This window comes from Rattus norvegicus, chromosome 15 (assembly GCF_021556685.1).
Source record: "Rattus norvegicus strain SHRSP/BbbUtx chromosome 15, alternate assembly SHRSP_T2T, whole genome shotgun sequence".
NCBI classification, from domain to species: domain Eukaryota; kingdom Metazoa; phylum Chordata; class Mammalia; order Rodentia; family Muridae; genus Rattus; species Rattus norvegicus.
Genome location: NC_141548.1, coordinates 68718680 through 68739191, shown reverse-complemented (window position 1 = coordinate 68739191; position 20512 = coordinate 68718680). Strand labels below are relative to the sequence as shown.

Sequence of the window (20512 nt, the reverse complement as noted above, 5' to 3'; positions counted from 1 at the left end):
ACTCTGTTTTCAGAACTAGATAACAGTTGCTGCATGAGGAAATGTTTACTTGTGTGTTATTTTATCTTTCTTCATAGCTGGACAAATTTGCCAGCATAAGAATTCCGAAAGGGAGCAAGAAAGAGCGACCTCCTCTTCCCCAGCTGAAGACTGTGTCTGGAAGCAGTGACTACTCGTCAGTGTCTTCAGAGACAATGGAAAACAATCCAAAGTCACTGTCAGAGAATGAAGTCTTGAAACTCTTCGAGAAGATGATGGTAAGAGGTTTGGGTCTTTTGTGGTTCTCAGTTTTACTTAGGGTATGCTAAAGAGTGACGTATCAAATGGCAGCTTTCAGACTGTGTAGATGGTGGCCTGAGCTCCTGTGCTTTGTCTTCCAGGTTCTGGGTTGTTCTTAGTTACATTTCCGGCCTCAGTATGTTGCTGCTGTTTATGGCACTCTATCGGCCGTGCTTATAGAACTCAACCTGTCCCTTTCCTTGGTGCTTTCACCATTTAGTCTTTAGTCTTTCACCGTCAGCATCTGATTTTTAATCTAAATGAGCTGATTTGATCAGCAATCCATGTATGTTAAAGTTAAGAAAACTTCCTACAAATGGATGCTAATTTTATATAAATAGATTTTTATCTATACAGTTGCTACTTTCAAATTCATATCTGTTATGATTCCAAACAAATATTTGAAAAATTACAGAAGCAGTGCCAGAAGGTAGTGTTTAATAATTCAGTCCTTTGTAAGTTCAGAGTAGAAAGAAACTACTTTAGTTTTTTTGAGATACCTAATTAGCTTCAAGGAAAATACAGCAAATTACGGTATTTTTGGAAAATTTGCAGAGAAAGTCAGCCTGGGCCAAGTGGCAATTGAGAATTGTATAGGCAGAGGGAAGGGCAGTCTCTTGCTATGAAGGAAATAGCAGGGAGCAGAATTATAGAGCTAGTTGCTGAATAGCTTTTGGGACCAGTGAGAAGTCTGAAAAGTTAGAGTGGAAAGATAACTTGGGGCCGATTATGAAGGGATATTCTAAATCCCTCTGAGGCACTATCATTATTATTCTGTATATGTCTGTCCATTTGTCTCTCAGTTTTGACAGCTTTGTCCATTTTTTAATGGAAGCTATTACATTTGTTCCTAGTTTAGGATCTAATGTGTGCATGAAGTTTGGAGACTGTTAGTAGCTTTCATTCAGTAGGAGTGCTATACTTGTGCTGCACGGCCTAACTTCTTATTTAGCACAAGTATTTGCTTTATTGCTAACACCTAGAGTCTCAGAAGATCCCAGAAAGAATAAAAGCCCAGTTAGTCTTCATAGGATTTTTGATAAGTCCCAGTGATTCTGACTGTACTTTTAATGTTAGTACTTGACTCGCACAAACTGTAGACTTGGGAAGTGCATCTACTATTTCTACCAGTACTTAATGAAGTGTTCCCTTTTGTTTGTTTGTTTGTTTGTTTTGCCTACAATTTGGAATTCCTTCCCAGTTTGCACTATGAGCTGCTATAATCTCTGCCAAGGACAAACAAAAGCTTTCTGCTAGCCTTTGCCACCAGTAGCGAGGCTCTTGTGAAGGTGACTGTCCTCAGTATCACCTTTGCAGACGTGCGGTGGCAGAGGGCCCTTTCTTTTCACGCTCTGAACATGTACACTAATTACCTCTGAGACTTTGGAATAGTACTATTATGGCTCTCATAACTATATTCAATTATTTTTCTTAAATTATAATTGTGAGTACCATCTGAGTAAGTAGAGAAAGCAGCCCATTGCTGTTAAACGTTATGGAGAAACACATTTTATGATCACTTGCATTTAGTTGAAAGGACAACCATCCAAGAAATACTGAATGTAGGCTATAGTGTTCTTTTGGGGACTGTTGCCATCCCTTATAAGTACAGGGAGGTATGTGCAGGTCAGTTGGACCTGTACAATGTGAAGTGATTATGGGTTCTTGAGTAACGGGGCCAGATCACTTGTTTAATCTTGGGCAGGTCTGCTTGTTAATAGATCTTTTCAATCAAACCTACATTTTTTTTTTTTTTTTTTTTTATTAACTTGAGTATTTCTTATATACATTTCGAGTGTTATTCCCTTTCCCGGTTTCCGGGCAAACATCCCCCTCCCCCCTCCCCTTCCTTATGGGTGTTCCCCTCCCAACCCTCCCCCCATTGCCGCCCTCCCCCCATAGACTAGTTCACTGTGGGTTCAGTCTTAGCATCAAACCTACATTTTATTTAGCAGAAGGACAATGGAAGTGTGGCTTTGTTGGGGCTGTTAAATATGTGAGGGATGAGTCATTCCTAAAAGTTCCTTTTCAAACATACAGAACAGATTCTTTCCTTCTCTCTGAGTCCTTGGTTATGTTAGTATTCCTCGAATATAAAACTTGCTCTTGTCTCTGAAATTGAAGGCCAAAGTAAGTGAGGAAGTGTGTCTGGCCTTCTTTAAGTGGGAGTTACAGACATTTTTCTGGGCACCATTGTTTGTTTTCTTTGCACTGAACTGTCAGTCACACAGGACTATCGAAGAAAGAGGTTCTTTCCAAAATGGAATCAGGGTCTAAAGTAGCAGGGAGGTTCAGCCTTGAAAAATTGACCCTGAAACAGCCAGGTAGAAGCATATTTATTGATTGGTACAAAAATATTGTCTTTTGGGTAAAGCAAGTTCCTAATAGCAAAGCTGCCAATCTAATCTATGTGTGTTGTGAAGGAAACCTACATGCATCTGCCTCTTTAGTCTGTTTTCATCACGCTACAATGCAAGGCATTCTGGGTGTGCCAGGACTGCCCTGCAATCAGAGCCAGGCAGAGGCCGTGAAGCTCTGTCAGAGAACAACTCGTAGAGAGCAGAAAACAGTGCTTTCTACAATGATTTTTTTCAAGGTCAAAGTACTTCTAGAAAGCTCTTCATTCTGATGTCTACCCTAGTGTTTACCCTAGATACAATGACTCTACTAGAATTTCACTCTACTGGACTTTTTCATTACCATTCTAAAGTAAAGATTGCATATATTCCTTCCTCTTTGTGAATATCTACTGTGTGTACAGTGTTTTCAATCATATGCACCTTCCAACCCTCCTATAGGTTCCCCCAGACCTTCTCCAGAGTTGTACCCCTTCTCAATTGCATGACATACACTCATGCACGCACGCAGGTACACATTTGCACACGCATACAAAATATTTATATCTATAACAACTATATAATGTAGATATTTTTCATTGAATTTAATTTGTGTTGCTCATCTACTGGAATCTTGAGAATGGTCAAGCTACCAAGGGCTTAAAACACTCCCTTTTCCCTAGCAGCTAATCATCATTGCCAGACAACTCCTCACTTATGGATGGGCTTCACGGACCGCTCCTTGCTCCACCCTGGAATGGAGTGGCTTGATCCCGTGTAGCTCTTGTATAGCATGCATTGCTCCTTTCCTGTCCAGAGGACACTGTTGTCTAGGCCCTCCCAGGTTTCCCACTCATTGTTCTGATTCTTGAGCCTTGGGTGGAGAGAGAGGTAAAGGGAAAAGGGCGTAGCTGAGTATGACTTTTAGTAACACCACCACCAACAACACCAACAAAATTCTCCTGACAGAAACATTTAGAAATCAGCTATATTAACCTTTTGGCATTTGTGCTTGTAAAGGTTTCATCATATTTAAAGTTTATATATAGGGTCTTTGTGTCACAATTGTGCAGTTTTAAAAACAATTATTCCTATTTACCAATTATGTAAAGTATTTAATTTGTACATGAAGTAGCAACTTTATTTTGAAGAACACTTGTTTTTCTTCCTTATGATAGTCCTCTGAAATATTACTGACTTGATTATTTAATGAATGCAAAGTATACTGTAATACTTCAACATTTCATTTTTGCTTAGAGAATTGATTTTCTTGGTCTCATAATGGTCTAGTTTCTAAAACAGTGATGAATTTCTAGTTATATATTTAAAATGTAATGTTTATTTAATGGTGTACACGTACATGTGTGTGTGTGAGTGTATGTGAGAGTGTGTGTGTGTGTGTGTGTGTGTGTGTGTGTGTGTGTGTATGTGATCATGCCATAGGGCATGTATAAAGGTCTGAGGACAACTTGCCTGCAGTCAGTTCTTCTACCATGTGGGTTACTGGGGTAGAGTTCAGGTTGCTAGGCTTGATATCACACTCCCTTACTTGCTGGGCCATCTTACCCACCCTCAGCTAAACGTCCTAAGAGCTTCCCCTAACCCGTGTTTATATTTTGGTATATACTGAGAGACTGTTTTGGTTTCCTATGAATCTTAGATGTATGAATTAGTTGGAGTCAACATTGCATATATCTATGCAGCCTTGATATCTGACACCAACATTAGTGAGTTCTCCTGCCTGTTTTATTGACTGTAATGAACCTGGCCTTTTGAAGGACATAAACTCAGTGGGTACAACTAAAAGCAACTTGTCGATTACAGATGTGGCTTCTTAGTCCTTTCAGTTCTTTCCTAGTTTACTGTCATCAAAAGAAAGCATATCTTTCTTCACATTCCAAACTTGTTCTAGTTGGAGATGACCGTAGGCGCCATTGGTAGAGTACAGTTGCCCTCCATTCCTCCTCCTTGCTTTTCTTATTGAATTTGTCTACTGTAGGGTTAGACTGGAGTGGAGATCCTAGCACTTGTAGGCTTTGGTTGTTGATAACCTGCCATTGATTTCGTACAGGAATGTCTTGGTTTCTGGAATATTACTGCTAGAACAAATCTCTGGATTTAAAACAACACAAGTGTTAGGACTATACAAGTTGGAAATGCAGCCTGGTTCTGAGGTTGAAGCCTTCCTGAGGTTGAAGCTAGTGTCAGCTGGGATGCTTACTTATTGTTCATTTAGATTGTTCGTAGATTCCTCTCCCCCAAAGTTCTGAGACTGAGGTCTCCTTTCCTTGTTAGCAGGCAGGGCACTCAGTTTCTGGAGTTCTTTCTTGTCTTCTATGTGTATTCCGCTGAACCTTTTGTGCTTAGAGAATCTCTTGCTTCTTGTTCTAATGTGCCAGTCTTCAGACTGCATTCAGAGAAAGTTATCCACTTCAATTGTTCATGTTATACCAGGCTCTCCCAGACAGCCCAAGACCCCAGACAGCCCAAGAAATTTCCCTGCTTTGAGACTCATTGCTTTAATTATATGTAGGTGTAGTCTCTCTTTTCATGTGGTATAGGGATTAGGGCTTGGGCTTCTCTGTGGACTCCTGTGCTGCATACCATAGGCATGGAAGATTACAAGTGCTGCCACTGTTTTCCTCGTATGGGGGCTCTGCTTTTTTCTGATGTCACCCACTCCTCCCATGACCTTTACTCCACCCACCCTCTTCTGAGTTTGCTCTACTGCATTTACCAATGGTTATTTTGAATCTACTTGCTATTCATATTCTGTTAATGGAAAGCCAATATACTCTAACTTCCGCAGAGAATTGTTTATTTTGAATGTTTCTACAATAGTTTACAACTTTGCAGCTTTTCGTTTTGGTTATGTACCTGTGTGATTGCAAACAGCTCTTTAATCAATAACCTGTTACATTGGTTCTGTTTTTGCTGTGGTAGCGTGATACCGCCTTTCTGGTCCTCATCAGATCCTCTCTTCTTACCTCTCCTCCATCTGCACTTTTCTTTCCTTTCTCTTGCATCTGGCTCTCTTGTCTTATCTTTATGTCCTTGGTTTTCTCTAGACTCTTCCCATAGCATTGGAGCTGTTCCTGTTGTATAATATCTCCTCCCATATGCCTCCTACAGAAGAGGAGCTAAAATTAGCCATCTAAAAGATGTCAAATCTCAAAAGCTAGAAATGAGATATAGCATATTCCTTAAAAAATTACATCAAATTCCCATTTCTACTTTAGTTCCCTCTCTGGAAAGCTCTCAGAGCAGTATGAGATGTTGTCATTGTCTTAGTTTGGCTTTCATTGCTGTGAAGAGACATCATGACAAAGGCAACTTTTATAAAGGACAATATTTAATTGGGGATGGTTTACAGTTTCAGAGGTTCAGCCCATTATCATCATGGCAGGAAGCATGGCAACGTCCAGGCAGGCATGGTGCTGAGAAGGAGCTGAGAGTTGTACAACCTGATCTGAAGGCAACTAACTAGGAAAGAGTACGATTCAGCATTGGGTGGAGTGCACAGGACATCAGAGCCCACCCCCACAGTGACTCACTTCCTCCAATAAGGCCTTAACTACTCCAACAAGACCGTACCTCCTAATAGTGACATTTCCCATGGGCCAAGCATTCAAACACACGAGTCTATGGGGCCAAGCCTATTTAAACCACTACAGTCATCTTGAACCCGCTTGGGTACTTGTCTGTATTGATTAACTTCTCTGGTTTTATTATCTCTGTATTTTTCTCTCCTGTTGTGCATCTTATGAGGCAATTGCAGTGGCCTCTTCTGTGTGTCTCGCCATGTTTTTATTTGAGAACTCTCATATACCTCATGTCTTGGGTAAACAGTCTTTAAAATCTTCCCCATTGCTTACCTTACCTCTGAGCAGTGATATATGAATGCCTTACTGAATTTGTCCTTTATTATTTGGTTATCTGGGTCCCTACTAGATTAATTATCTATCATCATAATTCCAAACAAATTTCCATTGAATATATGAAAGGTCTCAACTTTTAAGAGTTTTTTTGAGGCATTGTCTCAGTACGTAGTTTTTGCTGGCCTAGAGTTGCTATGTTACAGCCTGGCCTTAAACCCACTGAGATCCATCTGCCTCTGTCCCCAGGGCTGCAGTCAAAGAAGAGTACCAAGCCAGAAAACAGTTAAGATTTTTAAAGAGATTGTGTGTTTCTGCCTTAAACCATTGGGTTGGATGAGGACTAGCTGGAATTGCTATTCTGCCCCGCAACCCAGCAACACAGAAATATTAAGGCGGTGAAGAGCTTTTTCATGCATTTATCTTTTTTCATTTCCTCATGTTTATTATTGAGAGGACGAGCAGCATGTGAGACAGGTCATCTATCAGGGTGCCATCATCAGCTGGCATTAAGTGAGTGCCAGCGATAGCAGAGTCATTCTGTCAGTAATTAAATTCTAGAATGTGCAGAGAGAACAATTTAGTAAAGTTGCTTGAGATACTTATGTATTAATTGAGATTCTGTAATCATCTGGGAAGATGTTTATCAGGCTTTGTTGTAGCATAGAAGTAGGAGAAAACACATTTGTACACTACACCATCTTGGAAGCTTATACTCGACGTGTCTCCTGGCACTTAGAGCAATAGAGCTTGGGTGACCGTCCATCTAATATATATACTGGTATTATTGAAGAGAAATGAGGACGATCCTAAAGTTATTACATTTGTGTTTGAAACAGTGTTCAGTATATAGTAGAAATCTAGATCTGCTTGTATTTTCCTAATTGTAGAAATGTAGAATTTCAAGATTATGGAACAGTAGAGAAAGCAATAATCAAAACCACCACAGACAAATTGACCTTTTGTATAATGCTTTCAAACCATTTTTTCCTTTTTCTTTCTTCCATCTGCAAGACCTCCTTCTCTGTCACAGTGGGAAAGTCAGCCTTTGTGTCTGAGGTTAAGTGACTGTTTAATTTGTAGTGTAATTTATGAGGAAATGCCTGGTGTTTTTAAAAGTTTCAAAGTAAGTGAATGAGATGCTTTTTAATCAATGGCGGATGTCTGTGCTGGGAGCTGATTCTGAATATGCTTGTTCTGGCTAGGCATCACTCCTCAGTCAATCACACTTGAGAATCACCTTGCATATTCATTACACTTTTGTTTGGTCTATTAAAATTAGAGTTTATACAGTAAAAGTGATATTAATTGATTTTTCTTTATTGGTGCTTGATACTGGCATGAAGACACATTGGAATTTAGTTTTCAGTTGAGAATAGTTTACACTGCTCACTGCACACATAAAATTGATAGGCAAAAGAAAAAGCTTATTTATAACTAGTTATAGTGAAGTAATAATTACATTAATTCTCAGTTGTACATTCTTGCAAGCATATCCATCCTATTTCCCATTTCATTTTATCTCCTATTTCATTTTAATGTATCTATAGGTATACCAGTGTGTCTTTATGTGGAGGTCAGGGGTTGGAGTTCAGAGGTCAGGTGTCAGTTTGCAGGAGGCATTATTCTGTCTTTCCTGTTTTCAGGTTAGGTTTACTGACCAGTGAGCCTCCTGAGTCCTCCAGTCTTTGTCCTCTCAGCTCTCTGATTATATGCCCATGACATAATGCCTGGCTCCTGACTTGCGTGCTGGGACCTAACTCAGGCCTTCATGCGTTATGGCAAACAGTTGATTGCCCGTGTAGTCTCTACTGCTCGCAGCTTTCTGCTGCTGTTCATCTTCCACTTTTCTCTTTCTATCTAGACCTCATGTAAAGATAAGTGTGATTGTATTGCCAAAGTAAGGTACATTTCTCTAGTTTTGGAATAAGACCATGAATCTTCCTTTATTTTATTTTTTTTAAAATTTCAGTTGGCATGATACCATTCATAGTAGTGAAAATACACCTCAGTGTGGGGATAAACACCAAAAGGATCATTTGATATTGTATAGTGTGGAAGACGATAAAAATGTGCTTAAACATAGCGTTGTACTTTTTGAAGTTATTTGGGTAAAATTATGCTCTTAGGATGGTGCCAAGACTTATAATTAGGCTGTCCTGTTGACCTCCTCTTAAGATGTTTAGCCAGTTTGTTCAAGAGTGATGTGATCTTAATAAACACCTTGCAAACCCTGAAACAATGCACACACACTATTTAAATCCAGTGATATCTTTCGCCTTAACAATGAATGTTTAGTTTCGCTGTTGTGTTAATTTTTCATCTTATAGTGTTTTTATTGATTCCTAAGATGTATTGATCATTTATAATATTGTCTTTCCCATGTCCATTTTGTGACTGTTGCCGAGCCTTTGCCTAGCAAGTGCTCATTTGCTTTCTGGCAAAAGTCCTTCACTCTGACCATCTTCAACTCGAGGCTTGTATGCATTTTCCCAGTGCTCAAATAGTCCATCATTTTAAATGTAATCTGACTCTCCATGGTGTTAACTATCCCACTGAACTTGATGTATGTAAATTTAACGAGTATGCTGTCTTATAAAATCTACATTCATGAATGAAATTATTGAGTCTAGCATTTGTAATTCAGTTGAAAAAATGCCTTCTCTCTGCTTGCCGATCTCTACTCAATTGCTCTTTACTGTCTAAATATGCTCATATATTATGTTTATATCTTTTTGTTTCTCAATTTTGCTAGAGATAGTGTCAAAATATTTACTTTGTGCCAATATTTTATCAGCATATGATGGAGTCAGTGTGTCTAAAAACAGTAGCAGAATGGCGAAGTTTTGGTATGTAGGGCCCTCTGGCCTTCTCCAATGGATAGAGAAAAGTTTATGGAGTTTCTTGGCAGCCACTAGTGTGGCCTGGCTCCAGGCTGGGCCTACCCTTCATCCACTCAGTGCTTTTGGGCCTACCCTTCATCCATTCAGTGCTTTTGTACAAAGCGAAAGGCATATTTCTTGGGCGGACAAAGCACCAGACAAAGTCACAAAACTTAGTGATATTTGGGAGGAGTCTCAGTGTTAGTGCTCAGTCACACAGTCACCCTGATTGGATGTCACCAAGGATCTGTGTGGTTCTCCTGTGCTCCGTTGCAGGAGTGATGCAAAGCAATTTATAGCGCTTCCGAGTGGATTTCTGCTATGGAGAAAGCAATTGTAGTGTTTTCTGAAGGCTCTCGAGAGTCTTCTGGAGTATTGGTTATTTAGGGTTCTTGGTTAGATACCTGCTAATATTCAGGCTTCAGCTCTGTGTTCTAGAGTTCTATCCTTATCTCATGATTGTTACGAAACAGGATTGGCAAATTGTGTGTGTTTAAAAAAGTGACTAACAAGGTCTGTCTATTGTGAAATGTGCAGCAAATTGTATTAGAACAAAACAGATCTGTAAACTGAGAATTGAGGTAACATGGAGTAAAGCAAACATGTTAACTATTGTACATAAGAGGCTGGGAGGAGAGACAAGTGGGGAACCTAACAAATGAAGAAATAGTCAATAGATTAAAGAGCTAGTCTGCACGGAGAGAGAAAAGATTAGAGGTAGATTTGCAGGAAATTTTCTAGACAGATACCAGGTACCAAAGTTAAATCAGGATCAGATAAACCATCTAAACAGTCCCTTAACCCCTAAAGAAATAGAAGCAATCATTAAAAGTCTCCCAACCAAAAAAAAGCCCAGGACCAGATGGGTTTAGTGTAGAATTCAATCAGACTTTCAAAAAAGACCAATACTCTTGAAACTATTCCACAAAATCGAAAGAGAAGGAACACTACCCAATTCCTTAAAGACCCATCAATGAATGAGAACTTCAGACCAATTTCCCTTATGAATATTGATGCAAAAATACTCAATAAAATTCTCTCAAACTGAATCCAAAAACACATCAATATGATCTACAATCATGATCAAGTAGGCTTCATCCCGGGGATGCAGGGATGATTTAATATATGTAAATCTATCAATGTAATCTACTATATAAACAAACTCAAAGAAAAAAACCACATGAATGGTACACATGGAGTGACCCATGGCTCCAGCCCCCTGTAACAGAGGATGGGTCTTGTTGAACATCAGTGGAACGAGAGGTCCTGTGAGGGCTGGATGCTCCAGTGTAGGAGAATGCCAGGGTGGGGAGATGGGAGGGAGTTGGTTGGTGGGTCAGTTGGGGAGCACCCTCATGGAGGCAGGGGGTGGAGGGATGGGATCGAGGGTTTCCTGAGGGGAAACCAGGAAGGGAGATAACATTTGTAATGTAAATAAAGAAAATATCCAATAAAAGATAAGAAAAAAGAAAAAGAGGAGAAAAAAAAAGGTTTATAAGAAGTAAAGTTGGGGTTGGGGATTTAGCTCAGTGGTAGAGCGCTTGCCTAGGAAGCGCAAGGCCCTGGGTTCAATCCCCAGCTCCGAAAAAAAAAGAACCAAAAAAAAAAAAAAAAAAAAAAAAAGAAGTAAAGTTGCAGCATGGAGATTGAAGTCAGGGGCAGGAGCATGGAGGTGGCATTTGAGAGAAGGCAGCTTTTAGGTGAGGAAACAGACCACACGCAACATGAAGAATGGAGTTGAGGAAAATGAAAGAGAAGGTTGCTGCTGGCAAGAAAGCCAATGATATTGGTTCTTCATGGGTGATGGCAAGGCATGCACAAGTGCGAGTCATCTAGTATTGAACCCTAGGGAATGGGCTTTGTCTATAGACAGAACTCTATGGAAACAAGCAGGGCAAGCTAGACACATGAGTTCAGGTGCAGGTTGCAGACCACAGTTACCTTGAAGAATTCCCCACAAACTACATCAATAGAGGATTTATCTCCAAAATAAAATGATGTTTATTAATGTTTAATATGGGGCCAGACCCAGTCATTTAATTCTTATTTAAGATCAAAGAAGTTTGAGGAGTCTTTTGTGGAAAGGTTGCTTGGAGAAGGGGCCAGATACATAGCTCAAAGAGCAGGCTTGAAGTCCAAAGCAGGAGCAACTGGGATAACTAGGCTTTGTGTTTGGGAGAAAACTCCTTGGATGTCTAGCTGAGTTTTGGATAGAGTTTGAACACTTCTTAGGAGCTTGAGTTTGTCCTTATTTCTTTATGTATTTATTTGGTAAGTTCAAAGAACTTGAAAAATTGTTTTCATTTCTTTTCTTGTTTATCTCTTTTCCCTCCCTCCCTCCCTCCCGCCCGCCCGCCCGCCCTCCTTCCTTCTTCCTTTATTTTATTGGATAATTTATGTATTTACATTTCAAATGTTATCTCCTTTCCTGGTTTCCCTCCAGAAACCCCGTATCCTATCCCCTTCCCCCTGCTTCTTTGAGGGTGCTCCCCTACCCACCCACCCACTTGCACCTCATTGCCCTGGCATTCTCCTACACTGGGGAATTGAGTCTTCACAGGATCAAGGGCCTTCCCTCTTATTGATGCCAGATAAGGCTATCCTCTGTTACATATGCAGCTGGAACCATGGGTCTCTCTAAGTGTACCCTTTGGTGGTTCAGTCCCTGGGAGCTCTGGGGGTCTAGTTGGTTGATATTGTTGTTCTTCCTATAGGTTGCAAACCCCTTCAGCTCCTTTAGTCCTTTCTCTAACTCCTCCATTGGGGACCCTTTGTTCAGTCCAATGGTTGGCTGTGAACATCCATCTCTGTATTGGTCAGGCTCTGGCAGAGCCTCTCAGGAGACAGCTATAACAGGCTCCTGTCAGCAAGTACTTCTTGGCATCCACAATAGTATCTGGGTTTAATGTCTGTATATGGGATGGATTCCCAGGTTGGGCAGTCTCTGGATGGCCTTTTCTTCAGTCTCTACTCCACTCTTCTTTGTCTTGTGTTTCCTTTAGACAAGAGCCATTCTGGGTTAAAAATTTGGAGATGGGTAGGTGGCCCCATCCCCCAACAGGGGACCTTGCCTAACCTCTGGATATGGTTTCTACAGGTTCTCCCTCCCCTTTGTTGGGCATTTCAGCTAGTTTCATCTCTGTTGGGTTCTGAGAATCTCTTGCTTTCCTGGTATCTGGACTTTCTTTTGGCTACTTCCAGTTCCCCATCCCCCACTGCTCACACCTCTGTTCAAATTCCTGTCCCTGTTCCAACCACCCATTGCTTTTTCTCCCCCCAATTTTTCATTAAAACTGTTTTTAGGATATTTTAGCTTTGCCTTTTCTAACAACTTTATTTTAAACCTAAAACTTAGAGAAGTAGAGTTTTTAATGTATCCTTAGCTTAGTATTTCCTTGTCAATATCTTCTATAATATATGGACAATTATTAAATTTCCATGAAATGAACATTGTTAATGCTTTATAGACTGTATTCTTAGCCACCCTTCTTTCCTGTCCAGGATCCAGTCACAGTTTGCATTGCGTCCCCATGTTTCTTCCACTCACTGACAGGCTTTTGAAGAATTCTGCTCAGTTTGTAGAGTGCTCTCAGTTTGATTTTGTTTCATTTCCTTTTTCCTTATGTCCTATCCTAGTGCTGATGTATCCTTCCCAATGTATAATTATCAGATGATATGTCATATTGATGTCTCAGTTCGTGTAATTTTGGGTTGTTATGCAAACAAAGTGGAGTCTTCAGGGTATTTATTTATTTATTTGGATTTTGAGACAGGGTTTCTCTGTGAAGTCTTGGCTGTCCTAGAACCCACCCATAGATAAAGCTGGACTCAAACTCAGCGATCTGCCTGCCTCTGCATCCCAGCAGCTGGGATTAAAATTGTGTGCTCCCATTGTCCTGTTGGCTGTTTATCTTGTGTAAAGTTACTATTTTTTCCTTTTATTAGCAGGAGTTTTGAAGAGTCTAATAAATTACTTATCAGACCTTATGTGTTCTATGTAGTTTGTCTTCAGCACTTTGAGTATAATATATATTTGATAAAACAAATAATACATTGCAGCAAGTTGCCATATTGGGTCTGTAAAAAGATCAGTACTTATGTTATCATTTATGGCTTTATTTACAGTGTAGAAGGTATTGCATATTAAATTTGGAAGGATGAATTAGTTAATTCATAATGATTTATAGTGCTCATTTAGACAATCTCTACAAGTTCTTTTTTATTTTTAGTTGTAACAGAAGCCTCATTTTAATGAAGGAAATTAGTTTTAGTTGTCAGAGTGGATTCTGGTTGATGCTCCACCAATCCCCATCTGTGTTTATCCAGAGCACCAGAGGTGATGAGGGTCCTTCAAATGATTTATTGTTATCTTTCAAGTGTCTACACCCAGCTCAAACTAGCATCCTAACTCCCAGGCCTGGCCAACCTGTTGAGGCTGGCCTCTCCAGCTGGTCCAGACTGTGTAGCAGTTTAGAGCAAAGTGGCACTCCACAGTTGCTACCATTCTTGTATCTCTTTGCTTCCTCACCTTCCCTTATCCTGAGGTTGCCTGCTCTCTGCATTGCATTTGCTCATCTACTCTCTGCCTTCATTGAAGTTAACTAAGAGATGGAAGCTAGGAAAATTGATGTGGTATTCTTCTGTCTTTCCCAGTCATACTTTGCTCAGTTTTGTAGATAGTCTGAGAGGTCCAGACTCCCTGGAATTGTAACTCAAAAATGTAGATGTGCATTTTCTAGGATAAAACTCCCTAGGTGTTTTTCAGGGACTTAATTACTTCTCAAAGCTGGGTGCTGTTGCTTCAGGAGTTTTTTTTTATTCTTCTAGCACTGTTTTCTGTAGATAGAAAAATCTATTTTAAAAATCTTGCATTATATATTTCCATATGATTATTTTTTCTGCATTCCTCCTCGGTTCTCTTTGCAGTGCTCTTTCTCCTCGTGTAGAGAATAATAACTTGTTACGAGTAGTCATATACCTGGGGGTGCTTCATCAGGCTTTGCTGTGTTTTGGGAGTTAATTAAATCCAATTTTCTTTCTTTGTCTTCTTTGTCCTTTAAACAAACCAAAGCATTGGGATTCTGCCTATCCCACAATTCTCTGTAAAATGACTGCTTAGCAAGACAAGAGAGTTTTGCCATAAACCAGTGGACAGTAGCTAGACCCGTCCTAACACAAGTGCACTAGGTAGTAGTCTCTAGAGGGTCCTGAGCCAATAGGAATACCAATCGCTACAGTGGCATATGGGAAGGCTGTTACTAAGGGACTTGTCTTAAAAGATCATGGAGGCTCATTCCTAGCACAGGCCTTCGACAAGTGGAGAATTGAGGGGCTAGTGTGGATACAGTGGTTTGTAGTGTAGTGCCCAGGACCTGAAAACCTGACGTGTGGGACTGGGTTAGACATGGCCCCAGTGTCTAGAGTTGAAAGGCTGTAGACCCAAGGTTAGGAAAGAAGAGTACCCATGCGATAGAGCAAATTCACCTTTCCTTTCCCTTTGGATGATCTGGGCCGTCAACTGATTGCATAGGGCTTGCCCTATTGTGTGAGGGTAAATCATTTTAATCAGTCCATAAATTCAAGTGGCCAGTATGTTTATAAAATACCCTCCCAGACATTCTATAGTGCTTACCAGCTATCTGGCTGCTTCTCCCTCCAAAGTATTAATCTGAAATTAACTGTCAACTAAAATTAAGTATCACAACCATTCTTAGTTATGGATGAATGTTATCTGGTAACACCTCTTTGAAAAGAAAGCAGTAGCTTAAATTTTTTTTCCTTTCAACCATCTCTCCTTCCTGAAATTTTAATTTGATTTCAGCTCAACTAATAAGCTATCTGTTTCTTGGTATTCTGTGTCTCTTAAATATTTTAATTTGCTGTTGTAATTTAATACAGAGTACAGATGCTGCTAGGCCTCCCACTTTTGATACCAGTTGTTCCCTAACTCCTCTTTCTCTCAGTGTAGTTCTTATGTAAGTGTCACTTAATAATTGTACATTGTCATGAGCTTCAGTGTGAATTCAACATATACATTCAATGTGCAGTGATCAAAGCAAGGGAATTAATATACCCCTAACCCCAACCATTTATCATTCTCTGTGTTAGAAACACTTAAATTCTTTTTCATTTTGAAATGCTAATAAATGAATTATTACACTCAACTGTGGTGTAGAATGCTAAAACTTATTATATTTTATAAACTTAACCAGCTCTCTTTCTTTTCTCCACCTTACTAGCCTCTGGCAAGCCCTGCTCTACTGTATATGCCCTTGAGATCAAGTCTTTTCATGCACCGTTTGTCTTTTTTTGCCTGGCTTATGGCCAATAAAATTTTCTGTACGTAAAAATGAGTTACCTATGTTCATAATTAAGAATGTGGTATAATGCCATAGTAGAACATGTATCTGTGTATTTTAATAGAAACAACTGGCCTGACCATTCAAGGAACCATAAGGCAACATTCCTGAATGTCTGCTTCATTGTTGGTGTGCTGTTCTGGTATTCATGCACTACATTTCTGAAAGAAAGCACAGAGTAGGGAGAACTTGAAAAGGGCACTGTAACTGTGGAATAGTTGATTCCTGGGATATTTAATGTACATTAAACTCTTGTGAGTTTAATATATGAGTTTACATATAACTTTTAGTTTTTTATTTTCTGTCTGATCCCATTGGATGAAATAGTGTCAGAGCTTTGATTTTTGTCATCATCATCGTCGTCGTCGTCATCGTCGTTGTCATCATCATCATCATCTTGTGTGTACATGATGTATCTTAGTGTTCTATTGCTGTAAAGAAACACTGACTGAGGCAACTCTTATAAGAGAAAGCATTAATTGGAGGCTTGCTGACAATTTCAGAGGTTTACTCCATTATCATCGAGGTGGGAAGCATGGCATACTGGCAGGCATGGTGCTGGAGAAGAAGCTGAGAGTTCTACATCCAGATGAGCAGGCAGCAGGAAGAGAGGAAGAGAGGCTCCATGGGCCTTTGAAACCTCAAAGCTCACTCCCAGTGGCACATTTCCTCCAACAAGGCCACACTTCCTAATCCTTTCTCCACTCCCTAGTGACCAAGCATTCAAACCTATCAGTCAGTAGAGGCCATTCTCATTCAAACCACTACAACATGGATATAGGTGCCACAGCATTCAAGTGGAGATCTGAGGACGCTCCCTGAGATGATTTTTTTCTGCCATCTTTTACATGGGAATCTAATACAGGTCTCCTGGCTTGCACAGCAGTCACTATTACAGTTAGCCTTCTCTTAAAGGGGTGTCTCCTCATATCATCTTTCTTTTCTGAGCCACAGGGTTAAGTGAAAAATGCCTCCTATGTATGTCCTTTTGAATGATAATATCATCCCTGTCACTGCCACAATGGACTCTCCCAGGAATTCTAAACGTTCTTCAGAGTTTTTTCATACACGTGCACACAACTTTTGAATGAATGTGTGCACAGGGGTGCATGTGCTGAGGACAGAGAACATCTCATGGTAGTCAATTTGGTCCATCATGGAAAGTTTTCACGTTTCAAAAGCCTCTGGAGTTTGAGTCACTGAGCTCAAATTCAGATTGTCAGGCTAGGTAGCAAGCTTCTGCGCCATTTGTGTGACCCCTCAAAATTGTACGTGAGGGTAAAGCCTATTGAGAAACTAGCTTAGAGAGGGAGGGAATGAAGCACATACATTTAATGACCTGGGCTGTTTTTTAACAAGACAAAGAAGGGGCATCACTGATTACTTCTTTTTTGTCAGTCTGTTCAACAGGAAGTTCCAAAATGTCAAAATTTCTTGCCTCTCTCCCTCTTTCTCTTTTTTTCCTCTCTATACAGCTGTATATTCCAAGCTGGCCTTGAACTCATCCTCTTGCTTCAACCTCACTAGTGCTCAGAATACCCAACCCTTGTAAATATTTCTATCAGTGTGAAAGGAAAGGAGCCACGTGCTCTTTGATTGTTTGGTGTTAGATAAACTCATGATCTGCATTGTTGAAGAATGAAATTTTGGGAAAATTTGGCTTGCTGGGTTGTATAGGTGACCTGAAGTCCTCATTTTTATGGGTTCATGTGTAGTAAATCTAGAACTTATAATCATGCAAATGCTTTATGAATCATCCTACGTGTGATCCAGGGCTGTCTGTGGTCTTCTCCAGCAGCCACTTTTGTCTTCAGCCTCCCGTCTTTTACCAGAACAGCCTCTGAGACAGATTAGGGACTTCACATACTTGTGTGGCTATTTTAGACTTGGGTTATTGTCAACGCCAGTCTTATGGCAAAGGATAGGACGCTTAAACCCTTGTAGGTTTGATGTTGAGAAATGTTAGACTTTTATCTTGATCTAGCTCATAAGCTCTTGTATTAATTCAGAGGCCCAACTTTTATGTTATTTAAATCATTCAGTAAATTAACTTCTTAATATTTTTGATGGGGATAGACAGACAGGATTCAAACCATAGAATGTTAAGCCATTTTCTTGCGTTAGTAGTAGACATCTGTTATTATTCATGTGCTTGTAGCTATCCTGGAAGGTGGTGGTTTATTTACTTTTTTATTTTTATAGTATGCAGATTATCTCTTTAAAACAGTACAAGATAGCTTCAGGTGCAGCTGTTGTAAAATAAATAAATATATTGAAATTTTGAATCCTAATGACCTTATGAAAGGCAGAAATCTGCAACTGTCTAATTATCTATAGTGATGTGAATATAATTTGAATAGCCTGCTGTGAGTTTAAAGCTTTTCTGGTAAGTGTTTTACCTGTTAAATGATCTAGAATGCTGTCTGTCTACCCAGCTCCCCTTCCTTTAGGCAGAACCATGTGTAAATCATTCCAAAACAATTAATGCTGCTTGAGTCACAAATTATTGATCTTTCTGTTTCATAGTGTATACAGGGAAAGGCTGCTCTACTTAGATTCTAAAATCAGGCATTTTAATTGTGTTTTCCAGGAAGATATGAATTTAAATGAAGATAAAAAGGCACCATTGCGGGAAAAAGACTTCAGTATCAAAAAAGAAATGGTGATGCAGTACATTAATACTGCTTCTAAGACAGTAAGTAAAGCTGTCAGCTTGACAAATAACGCTGCAGCTTGCAGTGTGGAAAACAATGCATTTGTCTAATGAAGTGCTTACGCTTGTGCAAAACTGCAATCAGAGGGCTTTTGAATGCATAATTAGAAAGTATTATAATAAATTAGCTCAAGATATTTCTCATAGTATTCTCTTAAACTTTGTGTGTGTGTGTGTGTGTGTGTGTGTGTGTGTGTTGGCCAGTCTCACTGCTAAGAAGCACAGCAGTGTGTCCTGAGACTACTTTCTTGGTGAATTAAGATAGTCATTGATTTCCAGTGTCACTTATAAATGAAGATCATATTTGTACTATACAATTTTACCTGTCTAAGTTAGGATTCACAATAGTCAATTCCATATTATGCATTTTCCTATGGGCAGATCATCTTCAAACACAGTACAGATGTAAGGATTGAAAGGAACATTGTATCTCCCTGTAGTGACCAATTCTCCAGGGAACAGTGAAAAGGTGTGCAAATACTAAGTATCTGGGAAGGTATAATTGGCACATAGAAATTTATTGAAAAACAAATCAGCTTGATAGAAGTTATGAAAAATGGGGATTGGATGAAAAATATAATGTGGAGGTGTTGTAGTTTGCTTTGGTTTTCTGCAATAAAAAATGACTAAAACCAACTTGGGGAGGGAAGGGTTTGGTTCTGTTAAGCTTACAAATTACAGCCCATCTTCAGAGGGAAGCTAAGGCAGGAACCTTGAGGCAGGAACTGAAGCAGAGACCATGGAGGGATGCTCCATATTGGCTTGCTCTTGAAGGCATTGTCAGCCTGCTTTCTTATGCAGCCCAGGCCCAAGTGTCCGAGGTATTAGAGCCCACCGTGGATCAGGTCTTCCTTTATCGATTAACAATAAAGAGAAGCCCACAGGCCAACCTTTCTCAAGTAAGGTTCTGCCTTCACCAAGTGTGTCAAGCTGAGAACTGAGGTTTACTGTGACAGGAGCCTTACCAAGAAGCAAAAGGCAGGAGGGGGTGCTTTTGGCTGAATTTATAACAGGATTAGAAAGAAGTAGCTTATACACTGATTTTCCCAGGATTCTTTAACCTAAGGCCAGACTACGAGAACATAAGTTATTTATACCTCACCACTGTTTATCCACAGTGCTGTTTCTTTTGAAAGAAAGACTCAAGTGATGTTTAATTTTTAAACGCATCTCTTGTTTTGGCAGGCTCACCTTCAGTTTTAGAAGGAGTAGCATGTATATCTTTTCTAGTCTAGTGTAAATAGGCTCTGTATTCAGCTGCTGTGATACCAGTATTAGTGGCTTTTGTCTTTTAATGTGGCTGACATTTAGAAGTTAAAGGTTTTCTTCTCCTTTTTTTTTAATCTTTTGGACATAAGCATCTTAATGTAATTCTTTTTAATTTTTTTCCCCAGCTGTAAAATGACAGTTCCCATGTCATATAGGCATTCTGTCGCCATTAAGTTGCTTCTTCCATTTTTAGATCATTTGACACTGGTGACTACCTCTATGTAGTTGTTAAGTTGTCCTTGTTATTTGCTTATTCTTGTGATTAAAATCATTCTATCACATATTACCACTATACCAAACTCATTGTAATAGGTAAAGAGAAAAGTATACTATAACATAAATTTATGATGCGCAATTTTAATTTTTCCAAAGACATTTATTTATCTAATACATGTTTATTGACTCTTAGTATTTGTCAGCCAAGGTTTTAGATAGCAGAGATTGGTGCCAAAGTACTCTTGTCATTGATCATTAATGGAGCCATTTGGTCCATATATAACTTTTAACACTACACATAACTAAAATACGTGAAAGTCAATGTACAAAACCCAAAGCATTGTAGGTGAATTGTGTTGTGTGGAGTAGCTAGGGAAGACAACTGTTAATAAATTTTAAATACAGCAGGCATAAATGTATTAAGTATAATCACATAGGATATGTTATATAAGTTACAACTGATGTAGAAAGCCCCATCTGTGTATAAGTGCATTTTAATTCTGGAGTTTAAAAAAATAAATGGACATATAAGAAAACATCAACTCTACTTGAACTTTTTTCTTACATTTTTAAAGTTTTTTCT

At 39.4% G+C, this 20512-nt stretch overlaps 1 protein-coding gene across 2 annotated transcripts in view; it reads left to right on the top strand.

Moving 5' to 3' along the window:
- Diaph3 (diaphanous-related formin 3) overlaps positions 1-20512 on the top strand; it is a 459706-nt gene that overhangs the window by 49152 nt on the left and 390042 nt on the right. For both annotated transcript variants that reach the window (XM_087585391.1, NM_001305172.1), the window contains 2 exon segments: positions 78-257; positions 18322-18426. In XM_087585391.1, the coding sequence (XP_087441517.1) occupies positions 78-257; positions 18322-18426 (285 nt within the window).